Genomic DNA, 15,359 nt, shown 5'->3' with positions numbered 1-15,359 from the left:
TGACTTTCTTTATTCTGGTGAACACAAACAAACATTTTTGTAGAGTATTTCAGCGCTGTTGGTCCATATAATGCAAGTGAATGGTGGCAAAAACTTCAAAATGTACATAAAGGTCTTAAGTCTTTTAAGTCTAAAGTGAAGAGATATGATAGGTATGGGTAAGAGAAAGATCAATAATTATGTCCTTTTTTAATATATATACTCCTCTCTGCCCAGTAGGTGTGATATGCACGAAGAATGTGAATCACCAAAAACAGAAGAAGAAGAATGTGAACATGAAAGTGGGGATTTATAATAAAAAAGGACTTAAATATTGATCTTTTTTTTTCAATCACACTTATCATATAGCTTTGGAAGACATGGATTTAACCACTGGAGTTTTATGGATTACCTTTATGCCCTTTTATGCCACCTTCGTGAGCTTTTGGTGCTTTAAAATTTTGGTACTCGATTACTTGCAATGTATGGACCTACAGAGCTGAAATATTCTTCTAAAAATCTTCATTTGTGTTCTGAAGAAGAAAGAAAGTGATTCACAACACATCTGGGATGGCATGAGGGTGAGTGAATGATATGAGAATTACAATTTTTTGGGTGGACTATTCCTTTAAGGCGCATTAAGAGCTAAAAAAAAAAAAGCTTTCATGACATGATGGAATACCTGTAGTCCCACACGTATCCGTTTGGTTAGGGCTCCCTCTGGGAACACAGCCTGGACCTGTGGAACAAGTGTGCTGCTTAGCACCCCTCCCTCGGGACCAATCAGGTGACTGTCCTGCTTTATGCGGGACACCACAGCAAAATATTGTGGGAAATCTCGCGTGATGATGCGGCAGATTCGATTTTTCTCCAGCTCCTCAGGAGGGTCTAGTTCTGGTGTAAATATGACATAAATATCCCAAATAAGTCATAGAAAATATTTCACCATTTACAGTATTCAACATAAAATCAGATTATGAGTGAGATAAAAACAGGATGTAAATACTATTCGATTTGTTAGTCTTTAATTATTAAATAGATTGGGGTCCAAGCACTAAGCACAGATTTTTATTTATTTATTTTTAATTAAAAAAAAAAAATAAAAATAAAAAAAATCATTCAATTTCACTATGGTTGAAATGATTAACATGATTTTTTTATTATTTGTACTTTAACTTTAACTGAACTTTATTTTAAGCCAAAAAAATACATGTGAATGTCTTTTCAACCACATTTCAACCAATCTAGAGTTTCAGAAAGTTTCATATTAATATTCCATCAAGACAAATAGCCCTATAAAACTCGCTCAGTCCAGAGCGACAGCTTTGGCTTAACATATGTGTTCTTTTTTGCACCCAATTAACATTTGCATGGCTGAGTTTGAGTTGAGTGTAGCAGCAAATTCACTGTAATGTAGATGAGACAGGTGGCTCTCCATTCAGGCACTACTCACCCTCGTCCATGCCATTGAGTATCTGATTGAGCTCCTCTTCTGTATGATCACAGTGATGCTCTCTCCAGCTCTCTCCTGTCTCACTACGCAGAATCACCAATTCTCTCTCTATACCACGCAAAGCAGCAAAGTGGGGGATCTCCACTATTACAGGCCTGAAAAATAAAGCAGAGTAGTTTAGTTTTAAAGTTTTAGACTCTTTAGATATACATTTGTGGAGTCGATTTTAAAGGAAGCAAAAAATAGAAAACATATGTAAACAAGGATAACATGCAGCAAGGTAGATAAAGCACACAAACAAAACCATGAATAATACAAACACTCAAGGATAATACAATATATAGAACCTATAGCAATAAAACAACAGGGGAAAAAAGGTATGAATAAAAAAATTAAATCTAATGAAATCTGAAGGGTTCAAGGGAGGAAACTGTTATTTAAATTTGTAAATGATAAAAACTAAATGTATTAAAAATTGACAAATTAAACAGGATATAACATTATCCTAAATTAGCACAGATGGAGGTGTAAAGAATTACAAAAGAATTGGGGGAAATATGTGACTGGTATCCAACGGATCTTTGACATTAGGATCTGTCCTACCCGAGGAATTTGGTGTCGGGTGGACCCAGCTGCAGAATTCTGCTCACAAGACTCTCTCCCTCATTAAGAGGAGGAGGGGCAGTTGGAAGGTGGAGTTTACTGTTCCAAACGCAGCGAATAGAAAAGATGTAAAACACAAGAAAGACTGTAAACCTATTACTAAACTCAGATGTACAGAGAGAGAGTATGGATACATTGATAATATACATGCTTGCCATTCCTCCAAGCTATGATGTCTTAGACACGTTGACATCTTGACTGAAAAAGCAAGACTTTATAGACAAAATTGAAAACATACACCCTCGTCCTCCATACTCAAGCGCACACATAAAAGTAGACAAACATTTTCATGGTGATACTGAACATTTCTCTTAACACTCTCTTTCAGACTCTGCATCCTCTTACCCAAGGAATTGGGCTCCGGTAGGGCCAACTTCAATGATCTTGCCTGCAAGTCCCTCTCCATCTACCATAGGGGGCATAGATGCCAGCCTGTGCCTTTTTACCAGACGACATGTGACCCTTGTAGGTGCTGAACATTTTCTAGGCGGCACAATAATGCGTAATCCATTGTGTCGACAGCCACGCATGGCTCCACCGCGGGCATCCACCATGAAACTAACTAGGAAGCTGAATTCAGGAAAAGAAGAATGAGAAATTTGGGTTTTTGACTATGAATCACACAACACTACAAACATGCATTCACACACAAATTCAATCACCATTTACTCACACTAATTTTATTCCAAACCCTTATGATTTTCTTTATTCTATGAAACACCAAAAAAGTAATTTTGCAGAATGTCCAAAATGCTTTAATCCATATAATAATGTACCAAAATTGAAATCAGCCGCTGTAGTTCTCACGTACATTCAAATATGGCGCCTCAGGGTTTCACATCAGACATTAAAACATCATTGGTTCTTGCATGTTCTGCCATGGGAATTACAATTTAAATTCTAGTTTGTTCCTCACACAAGGCTTCAAATGACTGGACATATAGCCCACATGTCAACATTGTCCCAATTCACTTTTACTGTATGGTAAAGGGCAGCCAGGAGGAAAATGTGCATATATGAGCAGGAAAACCAATTATTTTGTGTTAGGATGAGAATGACAAGAAGGTGAGTAAACAATGACAGAATTTTTGAGTAAACAACTCCTTTAAAGGTGATGTAAATTCTTGCTTCCAAACGTATGGAAACCCAACTAGGCAATTATTATTATTTTTCTGTCTTGTTTTCCCGCAATCACTTATTTTATGGCCTCTAAGGGCTTTCATGTTTGGAAACAATGATTATTTTTGCAATAGCCTACCGTTTGGTGCCGAATGCAATGCATACATTTTTGTTTCCTTTAATTATATGATTGCATTACTGCAAAATAATGGATTGTAAAATGACTGGCTCACGTATATAAAATAACAATGTCTTTTTAGGTGTTGCTTTATGTCATGTATTGCTCATGTAGTTATGATAGGTCCCAACAGTTTCTGAGTAATGAAGAATGACAACCTTACACATGCTCAAGAAGGGTTAGGAGAAAACCGAGTAGGGAAGGAAATGTGTCCAGTGTTATCCCGGCCCATGAGAAAAATATTGGATATTAGTCATGGGGTTCTCTATAAAAGCTAAAACATGTCCTATTGTCTCAATCAAAACATGCTTATTAAAATGTTGATAGACACAACAGGATCTATTTGAAAACCTCAAAGCAGTCAGTTATTAAAATTACATGCAATAATATATTAAACATAGATGAAGGATTGGAAGACAATAGGGGAGAAATGAAGAGAAGTGGAAGATCACCTGCTATTGTCATGGTCAAGGCATGGGGTAGATCGACTAAAAGCAGAACACAAGATACAATCACAATCAGCAGAGGTAAAGAGAGAAGGAGCTCAGCGATGAGCGATTTAGGGAGAGGAAGTGAGTGTAATAGAGAGGAATAGAAAGAAAGAAAGAAAGAAAGAAAGAAAGAAAGAAAGAAAGAAAGAAAGAAAGAAAGAAAGAAAGAAACAGCAAGACAGCACAATATGATAGGAAATTGAACAACTATCATTCATCATGTTCTACAAATAGTTGCAGGTAATGAAATGCCAGCTTTAACAAAGGATATACAGTATACCTGTATATTTCTTACTTTAGTCAAAGCTTTGTCTGTTGTATGTTGTACTAGTTTGTGTAAAGGGGGAGCCAAGGTTCCTCTGTGTGTGTGCGTGCGTGCGTGTGTGTTTAAGAATGGGTGACTTACTAACCCTGACTGCAGAAGAGTACTGGTTAGTACCACGTTATCAAGATGTTCAGTACCCCAGCTCAGTCGATATGAGTCTTTCTCATTCCTGCGAGAGAAAGCAGAAACCTGGCAAACAAAAAATCTCAGATTATAATATATCAGGAGATCGTGCAAGATGAGCTATTCCCACATGTGTGTGTGTGTGTGTGAGCATGAGTGTGTGAGCATGAGTGTGTGTGTGTGTGTGAGCGTGAGTGTGTGTGTGTGTGTGTATGTGTGAGCGTGTATTTATCACTTTGTGGGGACCAAATGTCCCCATAAGGATAGTAAAACCCGAAATTTTTGACCTTGTGGGGACATTTTGTCGGTCCCCATGAGGAAAACAGCTTATAAATCATACTAAATTATGTTTTTTGAAAATGTAAAAATGCAGAATGTTTTCTGTGAGGGTTAGGTTTAGGGGTAGGGTTAGGTTTAGGGGATAGAATATAAAGTTTGTACAGTATAAAAACCATTATGTCTATGGAAAGTCCCCATAAAACATGGAAACACAACATGTGTGTGTGTGTGTGTGTGTGTGTGTGTGTGTGTGTGTGTGTGTGTGTGTGTGTGTGTGTGTGTGCGCATGTATGAGATGTGAAAGTTCACCCTATTAATCTGGTGGCTGGTGATCATGTCCTCAATTAGCATTCCTTCACCCCTGTAGCTAAGATGACTGGGGGTGTCATGTGACCTGAGGTGGGACAGGCAAACAAATATGGCAATATGTAAGTGTGTACTTGTTTCCCTATACTTGTGAGAGCCAGATATCTGAAAATGAGTTCCTTTACAAAAAAGTACTGAGGCTGTACCATGGCACAGTGAAGGTAACAGATAGTTACCAACATATTCATACCACTGAATACCCCAAGGCACTTTACATTTACATTTATGCATTTGGCAGACGGTTTTATCCAAAGCGACTTACAGTGCACTTATTACAGGGACAATCCCCCAGGAGCAACCTGGAGTTAAGTGCCTTGCTCAAGGACACAATGCTGGTGGCTGTGGGGATCGAACCAGCGACCTTCTGATTAACATTTATGTGTTTTAGCCCACTACGCCTTAAGACCTTAAGTCTATTCAAGTCAAATTAAATACAAGTGTCTATCTTTTTTTACACAGAAACCTCACAAGTATATGTGTTTTTGTGACTATGGGAGGAGTTTACCGGTCTAGGTTGTGGCTGTAGCTCATGCCATCCAGGTAGTGCCCAGGCAGGGAGTCATCACCCAGTTCTCTCAGGTCCTCTGCTCTCAGGTACTCGCTTCCATCACCTGTCATTGTGTCCTCACCTGATCAAATGCAGATTGTCTGATTAACAGACTAATTAACTGATTATTGAATAATGTATTCAACTGACTAACTGACTCTTAGTTGTAGTTTATTAAACAGCCCAAATCATAACTTGACATCATAACTTCACATTTGTGAATGCTTTTTGTAAAAACTCGACCGTTACGAACAGTAGCAAACCAAACTAAATTCTTAAAGATTAAACATTTCATTATTTGTATTCATATTTTATAAAAAAAAAAATTGATTTGCTGAATTCTGACATTTGGCAAATTAGTCAACAACACACTGGAATTCCTCATTTTCCGAGTGGTATGTAATAGTGTATACTAATAGTGATATAAATAATGCAAGCATTATTCTGACCCCATATTACCATTTCATTTTGTAATTTTGAAATATTTTTTTCATCCTCACATTAGCACATATAACAAAAAAAAAAGTGTAAAATTAGTAAAGGGAATAATTCTGTTCACTCTACAGTATATCTATACCCTATATACCTTCAATCTCCACAGACACTTCAGTAAATGGCTCCTCCTCTGTCTGATCTAATGCTATAGAGGCACAGAAGCTTTTACACAGGTACATGAAAACCTGAGGCATAATACAAGCTAGCAGTAAAATACCAACACTTACCCTCTTCATCAGAAACATCCAGAACCTCTGTCATCGTCTCTGGAACGTTCAGTTTGTGTTTCTCTGTCACCGTCTATAATGTTACAAATTATCATCAAACCAACAAGGCATTCAATGTATATACAATAGGATTAAAAATGATTTTCAGATATTCAATGTGGAACCTTATATGCTTATACATACTGTAAGTTGGTTACGTACAGTTGTTGTTGTGATTATTTCCTCAGTAACAACTTTCAGAGTGTCTACCACAGAGATGTACCCCAGACGCTTGGCAATAGAGAGAGCAGTGTTTCCATTCTAAGAGAGATAGAAAGAGCTGGAGGTTAGAGGAGAAAAATACAGAACCAATATTATTTGTGTGTGTGTGTGTGTATGAGTGTGTCTCTCACCATAGTAACAGCATTAGGCTTAGCCCCATGCTGCAGTAGGACGTTGATAATATGTGTATTTCCCTGCTGAGCTGCTTGGTGAAGTGGTGTGTAACCATTCTAAGATGAAAACAATCACATCAATAGGGTAAACAGAAATGTACAATCTTATTAGAATTAGAGGTAGACCTATATTTTGGTTTTACAGATTAACTGGTGCCGATATTTGCTTTTTGGAACTATCGGTTATCTGTAAGAATCTATGCCGATAGTTGCCAGTAGTTTTTCGAGATGGGAGAAAGGTGCCTCTTGTTGTTGGTGGGGTTAGGGTATCAGCTGCCTCCCAGGAACAAACTGAGGCCCCTTTGTACAATGGGCATAGTTTTTTATTATTATTTTTCAGTGTATTTCTCAGTGTTCCTCTGTGCCTGCACTAGAGGATTTTACAGTTAGAACAACTTGGTTCTAAAACAAGACTAACTACAAGAAACCCTTGAAGATATCCCAAGACATGTTGTACTCCTCCTTACAGAAGACTTTAATGCAAGAGTTTGAAATAACAACGAAGCTACAGAAAGAAGAATGGGAAAACATGGCCTGAGCGAATGCACAGACAACAGCGAATGGCACATCATTCTTTGTGAAGGCAATGGCATTGTCATCAATGGCACTCTCTTCACCGATAAAAACATCCACAAGATGACATGGTCATACCCAGATGGCAGAACCCAGAGCTAGATTGATCATGTCATTGTCAACGGCAAGTGGAGGCACTCCCTGCGGGACGTATGGGTGATGAGACATGCAGTTATTGGCAGTGAACATAATCTTCTAGTGGCAAAGTTGTCTCTCAAGCTGAGGAAAGTGAAAACCAGGGAGAACAGAAGCCAATGCTTTGAAGTAGCCAAGCTGAAACACCCACTAATCCGCAGAGAGTTTGGCATATCTCTGAAGAACCGACTCACCATCCTCCAAGATGAAACAGTGCTTACTATTGATACCTTTAATCAAGCAATGAGGGAAACTGGAAAAGACGTTTTAGGATCCAAGAAGAAGAAAGTGGAATGGATTTCAGAAACAACATGGAGAACCATCGAAGAAAGAAGACAACTGAAGAAGAAACTTCTAAACACCAAGTCACCAAGGGTGAATGAAAGAACCACAGTACAGAGAAAAAGACAAGGAAGTCCTCGGCAAGTAGAGACAAACGACAATACCACGACCAACTTGCAGAAGCTGAGACAGCCGCCAAACAAAAAGACATGAAAACAGTTTACCAGATCACTAGGAAATTAAAAGGGGACTATGGGCAGACCCACAACCTCCCTGTAAAATCAAAAATTGGAACAGTCATCACCGAATAACAGGCTAAACTGCACTTATGGAAACAACATTTCCAGAACATCTTTAACCGTCCAGATCCAAAAACAACAGTTGACATTCCAGAGGCAGAAATAGACCTAGAAATCAACATGGAACCGATCACCATCGAAGAAATAAAGGAATCCATCAGTAAGTTGAAAAGCAACAAAACACCAGGCAAGGACCGCATATGCTCTGAAATGCTGAAGGCAGAAGATCAAGAAATACCACGGATCATCCAAGGCATCTTAAAGGAAATCTGGGACAGTGACAAATCCCCTGCCATCTGGAAGACCGGCATCATAGTGAAAATAGCAAAGAAAGGGGACCTTGGAAACTGTAACAACTGGAGAGGTGTCACACTACTATCACTTACCAGTAAAGTCTTCAGTCGCATCACACTCCAATGTATCTCTGAAGCAGTAGATACCATTCTCCGCCAAGAACAAGACACTTTCAGAAAAGGAAGATCCTGCATCAATCACATTTTTGTTTTATGACAGATTCTTGAACAATCCCATGAATGGAACAGCACACTCCACATTGTTTTTGTGGACTTTGAGAAAGCTTCCAATAGTCTACACCGTGCGTTGCTGTGGAAGATCCTTAGACACTATGGGATACCCCAAAAGTTAGTCAACTTAATTAAGTCACTTTATGAAAACTTTGAGTGCAAAGTCATCCACCAGAACCATCTGTCAGAAGCTTTCCAGGTAAACACTGACATCCAGCAAGGCTGTATCCTCTCACCACTACTCTTCTCCATGGCACCACTGAGGGAAGGAGACAGGGTATCCAGTGGACGCTCACCTTGGTGCTGGAAGACCTGAACAACGCTGATGACATAGGGCTGCTTTCATGCAGACACCAAGATATGCAGCAGAAGGTGGAAAGCCTCTCAGAGATAGCCAGCACCATCTACCTTAAAGTCAACACCAAAAAGACCCAACTGATAAAGAAGAACTCAAGAGTAGAGTAATCCATCAACATCAATGATAGACCCCTAGAAGCACTGGAAAAGATAATCTACCTTAGCTGCAGAAATCCTCCTAATTCCTTGCCCAGGACAGCACTCCACTTGACACCATAGGGGAAAAGAAACCGTGGCAGACCCAAGGAAGCAAGGTGCAGGACAGTGGAGAGAGAGCTGAAAGCAAGAATAGTGACCCTCCAGACCGCCCCCACAGCAGAAGCTGACAGAGATAGGTGGTGCTCCCTTGCCTTTACCTCAAGCACTGCAAGGTGCAAAGAGGACTGAGAAAGAGAGCGAAAAAAGCTTTATTTGGGAAATACTTCAATATATATTATTGAAATGGAGCTAAGTCTTTTGAGTTTGAGTTTTGAAATAAGTATGTGTATTTCGGGCTTGTTCATAGACCCACGGCATGCTCCAAGTTAAAACATTTCTGGCTATTATTGTGATATAGGTTTCATGATAAACTGCATCTGGGATTTTATTCATTTTGGACTCTTGAAGCCTCTATGTCTGTGCCTGTCAAGGAAGGTCTAAGAAAGCTTTTTAACATTCTGTAAATCAATTTTAAAAACTATTGGCCGATTCATTGGTTATCGGCGTTTTCCACCACCTTAGATATCGGTATTTGTAAAATCCACTATCGGTCGACCTCTAGATAGAATATTTAAAGGCTGCAAATTGAGAGTATCTCCATTTCAATGGTCAAAACAGTTATGATACACAAAATGATAAAATCATTAAATAATTGGGTTATTAAATAATAACTTGGTATCACATTATTATAGAATAATTAATAGAATATATTAATAGAATAATTCATATTAATAGAATATATTCTCTTACCTTAGTTTTCGCATTGACATTAGCGCCATTTTGCAAAAGGCAGTTAACCATTTTGACATTTCCATAGTGACAAGCCACAATAAGAGGAGTATAGCCCAGCTAGTAGAAATAACAAATATTAACATCAGATTCAGAAATATGAAATGCCTAAACACCAGAGCCTGTACTTATCATATATTATAGTATGCATTATTTCTAAATTATTCTTTTAGTCACTAGGCATTCTTAGTCACTAGGATGCATATGTAAAACTACAGGCTAAGCTCACTTTGGTCTGCTGGTCTATGTTTGCATCGTGCTTGACCAGTATTTCAGCAACCTGCACTCTGTCCTCCTGAGCAGTGAGGTGAAGAGGTGTCAGACCACTCTAAAAAAAGAAGGGAATTACATTATTCACTTAATAATGCTTACAAGGGTGTGTACATGGTCCAATAATAAATTATAAGCACTGTGTAAATTTAGCTAAACTGTAATGCAAGTAGAGGGTAACTTTCTCTTTTGCCTGCAACTATGCCATGATCAAAGATGAGAGTGTCTGCATTTATTTTAATCAATTTGGATGACAGAAATCTGGTAAACCTTGCATTACCTAGAAAATATCACACATCTGTTTTAACTTTTTTTTTTTTTTTTTACTAATTTACCAAACTTGTTCATAACTGAACTATAATGCATATGTGAAAATGTGTATGTATGAGCATGTGCGATATCCCACCTGAGTGTAAAATATTATTTACTGGAAAGAGGTCAAATTATATCCCAAGACAGTAGCAGGGTAAAATAGCAACTAACAACCATGTAAAGGCTCCTGTATCAAATTTGATACATGATTTTCTAAAGCCTCTGTATTATTAAAGCTGAAATAAGTCATTTCTGGTTGACTAGCACACCAAACAGAATTGCAAAACCCCCATCTGCCGTTGGTCAAACAAAGAGATAGTCCCCGCCCAAACTCACACCATTGGTTAAGTAACATGATTGGGCTAGGTCTAAGCAGGTCGAAAAACAAACAGCAATTTTCAAAGCACCATAGAAAGACAGCGCTTACAGTTTCCGAGAAAATTAACCTATGAATGGCTCACTAATAGTTGTCTCTGCATATTAAGCAGGTATAGGATTTTAAAATGAATATTTGCTGAATATATGCAACTTGTGCTTGATTAACATTTTGTACATAATTATTTTGAAAAAGCATGTTGAAATCCATGTATTAAATATGATCCAACAGGCTTTTAAGCAAGGGTGTAGAATGTGAGGCAGGGGACGTATCCCCCGAACTTTCAATGAAACAAAAGTCCGTCCCCCCACTTATTCAAGGTGCAAATGTGTTGAAGTTGTGCGTTTTCAATTAGCCCTTTTACAGTGTAGTCTATATGAAATCTAAAGCGTTCTGGTAAATGCCATGTGCCCCCACTAAAATTTGACCACATTTTGGTATTTAAAGCAGCATACATTTGAATTTGGACACCCATACATTTAAGGTATATCTCTCAATCACCATTATATTACATTTGTCTTTGACAAATCTGTTATATAATTTTTATAAGACATATTTTAAGTTTGAATTAATATTTATATGTATTTGTATACATGCAGTCAGCTCTTTCAATCTAAAGATCTCACAGTTTTACATTACAGCCTGTTGAATTATGATTTCAACTTTTTTAAACAATATTCAGTGAGCTGGTGGTAGTCTAACTTGCAAGCATTGGTGCTGTACCAATCATAGATGCTTAAAACTTTTTTTTTCTTACTGTGAATAGAAACCTCTCTGGATCCTGTTTGCATAAGCACTATTCATTTGTCCGATGATCATACAGACCTTAGTGGCTACACTGACATGTGCACCCCTCTCCAGTAGCAGGGAGGCCATCTCTGTGTGGCACTCCTGAGAGGCCAGGTGTAAAGGGCTCACACCCTGCATGGTCAACACATTAGTCTCTGCTCCATACTGCAACAGGGCAGAGGCGATCTGGGTCTGGTTCTTCTTTGCCGCAATGTGCAGAGGTGTGTAGCCATTCTGTGCAGGGAAAGATTAAAATAAACTCTCAGGCTATACATTGGCCAATACCAAAATAGGCACTCATTGTAGCTTATGGTACCTTGAAAATACTTAGACTGATAAAAACACGTGCAACCTGACTCCCAGAAATTGCATAAAGCCAGACAATCATACTGAAGCTTCTGATTCCATTGGAAATCTCTTGTCATTAGAATTAGTTCCATTAGTAGTGCATATTAGTATTTCATACTATGCCATTTCAAGGTGATTTAATCACTAGAGCTCGACATGCTGCTACACTGCTGGACGAAGAGACTACCAGTGTGGTTCAAATTTGATCATAGACCAGCACTATGAATTATATCTGGCATTTTGCAATCCAATAAGATTGGCACCTTTGCAGTAGCATGAGGAGAAGCCCCTTTATCCAACAGCAACATCGCCACCTGCTGGTTATCATAGTGAGCAGCAACATGTAGAGGAGTAAGACCATACTGTTTCAGAGAGAGAAAGAGAAAATAGTGAATGTATATTTTTAATTTTAAGACATTTTTATAATGTATGGCCAGCAGAAAATGAAAGAAATTCTAGTTCCATATTACATTACATAAGCTTTATATTTTCACCTTTCCAGCATCATCAAGAAGAGCTCTGCGCTGTAGGAGGAGTTCTGCCACATCTAGGCTTCCATATTTAGCAGCAACATGTAGAGGAGTGAAGCCTTTCTACAATGGGAAGAATATAATCTGTAAACCTCTTAAACTCTGGGGAGGTGCTATATGGCAATCCATTTTATCATTTAAAATACTGAAGTCCCTGGATGCATAAGTTAGGCATATGTGGTATCATTTGAAAGCTTACAATCTGAACTTTTCAAGAATCCTATCACTTTTGCATATACAAAATATGGCCTGAAAACATTTGTGCCGCAAAGTGGCCCCACGTAGATGTTACTTTGTAGAAATTTTTAAATGTCCTTTACATAGCACTTAAATAGACAATTCAAATATCAAATGAAAGCTCTCAATCTGAGGAAGGTGACTGTAGTTTATTTTGTTGCCATAATACCAGTTTGAATTATTTACAAAAAATATCACAAAGTGAAATTTTCAAAAAGTATGAGAAACAAATTAGCAGCAAAATAGGTTCCCATCTATAGATTCTCTGCTTTCCAATGACACCTAGATTGCACCTCTAGACAACTCAGGAGCCATGATATTCAACAAAACAGTGTGGAAGCTCTCAGCACTTAAAAAAGACATGTTGTCTATGGGTGAGGAATAAAATGTGTTAGAGCACCACCTACATTTCAAATCAGTATAATGTCATGGAAGGTGATAGAGGGGGAACAAAAATTCTAGTAATTGTTGCCTTCCAGTGGAATAAAATAAGACTTTTGGCTTGAAAATAGAGTACACAGAACTGAAATTGCATGCTTTTAAACTTAAAGGGGTCATGACATGAGAAACCAAATTTGCCTTGATCTTTTGGTATATAAGAGGTCTTTGTATCATTAAAACGTCCTGCAAGTTTAATATTTTAAGACGTCCTCCCCATTCTAAACGAATCATTTATTTAATCAAGCTCAAAATACAGCTCGTTCTGGATTCATGGTTAGAAGTGACGTGTCGGTTAGAAGTGACGTAACAGCGTTTGCATATGACCGCCTCCAGCACAAGATAACTACGATTTAAGCGCAAGACAACTACGCTCATTTCAGTATCGCCGTCGCCTCACAAGTGTTCAGTCGATGGACAGCAAGCTCTGACAGAGACTACTTGTGCACAGGAAAATTACGATGCCACACAGATGTGCTGTTCCTGGCTGTGGTCAAACAAAACCTCTGAATAAGCTGCCGAAAGATCCAGACGTCAGGGAAAAATGGATGCAGTTTATTTTTTGCGGACGTTCCAGTCACGGCAGTGTTAACTTAAGCGTTTGTTCTGTACATTTTAAGGATGACTGTTTTGAGAACAAATCTCAATATGATGCTGGCTTTGCCAGAAAACTGTTGCTCAAAGATAAGTCCGTGCCGACTATTCTGGGAACAACGACGACGCAAACTGTAAGTAATCTATTTTAAACTTTAAACTACTTTTTAAAGCGCAATTTCATTCATTATGAATAATCACAGTGTTTTTACTTAGTTTACTTGCATATTGTTCTGGCTGGGGGCGTCAATAATTGATACATAGGCACTGACGTTAGCCAATCATAACAGTGGGCGTTAACACTGAAGTCTTAAATGGAAAACGCCCCCAAAACAGACTGTTTGAATCAGAGGATGAGAAACAGGGTGGGAAAAGGTCATAAATCACTAGATTTTAAAAGTTTTTCTTAAAAAAAAATATATTAATACTATAATTGCACCTAAGGGAACTTAATAATACAATAAAAAAAACATGTCATGACCCCTTTAAGACATTAAAAATAATTTAAAAAAAAGTTTATCATAAAATTGTAAACACATAAAATGTTATTTATTAATTATTTCAATAATTTCTTAAAATATAAGGGGTTATTGTCAGGGTTCTGCCTTTAGTTTTAGTTTTTCCCTTTGGATCAGAGCCTTGACATGAACGCGTTTTATGTCTGTTTTATGTCTTGTGTCTGGATTCAGCCACTTCGGTTGGATTGGTTTATTTACTCTGTGGCTACTAGTTAATACTAGTCCAGGCACTTGTGTTTTGTCTCTTGTTATGTGAATGCACTTGGTTTTGTGTGTTCTCATTTCCTTGTGCCTTTTGTGTCTGTCTTGTCTTTAGTGATACCCCGCCCTCTCGTTTGCCTTGTTACCTCTTTGATTATTAGTTTATGGTCTTCACCTGCCCTGCTCATTATCCCTCTTGATTTCTCTCCCTAATTATTTCCCTTGTGTGCTCTGTCTGTTGATAGTTTGTTGTCTCTAATTTTTCTAGTAGGTCTAGTCGTGTGTTCTCTAGTCTTGTTTAGTCTTTCATATTTTCTATTTTGTCTTTTTTTTTTTTTTTTTTGCTTTTTTTTTCTCTCCCCTGTGAGACTTTTGCTTCTGTTTTCAGATGTTTGGTTTTGTTATTATATTGGTGTGACAGGGCAGAGGGCAGAGCTTTGTTGTGATGCTACACACCCGACACCTAATCAGGCTAATCAAGCCTGCAGTGGGGCAGAGAGAGAGATTTACGGGCAGCTGTCTGACACCTTTGTGTTTGTCTTTTTGTTTAAGTGCCTCATTAAAATATTATTTATATTGTCAAACCGGTTCTCACCTCCTCCTTTCCATTAATCCCTTTACACTGGTGCCGAAACCCCGAAAGAGGTGGTCTCTTCAAGGGACCAAGGTGAATGAACTTGATTAGCCTGATTAAGGGTTGGGAGTGTAGCATCAAGACCCGGCCCTGCCCTCCACCCTGTGACAATTGGGTTTCTGTTTTCTCTCCTTCGTGAGAGTTTTGTTTTATTTTTATTTTTTTTCAGTAAATGCCCTGTTTTGTTCTCTAGCATTTGGGTCCGTTCCTCTTCATGCTGTTAGCATACTGTGATAGTACGATATGGCCATTCCTGGACCCAGTAGAGACAAGATG

The 15,359-nt window shown here is 38.2% G+C and overlaps 1 protein-coding gene across 1 annotated transcript in view; it reads right to left on the bottom strand.

Annotated features, from left to right (window-relative positions):
* The window catches only part of LOC127651398 (ankyrin-2-like), a 100,758-nt gene that overhangs the window by 29,453 nt on the left and 55,946 nt on the right, over nucleotides 1–15,359 (bottom strand). Inside the window, 16 exon segments of the mRNA XM_052137193.1 lie at nucleotides 662–873; nucleotides 1,433–1,587; nucleotides 2,036–2,134; nucleotides 2,441–2,665; nucleotides 3,845–3,880; nucleotides 4,294–4,397; nucleotides 4,920–5,004; nucleotides 5,482–5,605; nucleotides 6,246–6,318; nucleotides 6,447–6,545; nucleotides 6,638–6,736; nucleotides 9,798–9,896; nucleotides 10,066–10,164; nucleotides 11,620–11,817; nucleotides 12,195–12,293; nucleotides 12,426–12,524. Coding sequence (XP_051993153.1) covers nucleotides 662–873; nucleotides 1,433–1,587; nucleotides 2,036–2,134; nucleotides 2,441–2,665; nucleotides 3,845–3,880; nucleotides 4,294–4,397; nucleotides 4,920–5,004; nucleotides 5,482–5,605; nucleotides 6,246–6,318; nucleotides 6,447–6,545; nucleotides 6,638–6,736; nucleotides 9,798–9,896; nucleotides 10,066–10,164; nucleotides 11,620–11,817; nucleotides 12,195–12,293; nucleotides 12,426–12,524 — 1,905 coding nt within the window.

This window comes from Xyrauchen texanus, chromosome 11 (assembly GCF_025860055.1).
Source record: "Xyrauchen texanus isolate HMW12.3.18 chromosome 11, RBS_HiC_50CHRs, whole genome shotgun sequence".
Classification (NCBI taxonomy): Eukaryota; Metazoa; Chordata; class Actinopteri; order Cypriniformes; family Catostomidae; genus Xyrauchen; species Xyrauchen texanus.
Note: the sequence above shows the minus strand (reverse complement) of the source record. Positions and strands in the feature narration are given on the sequence as shown.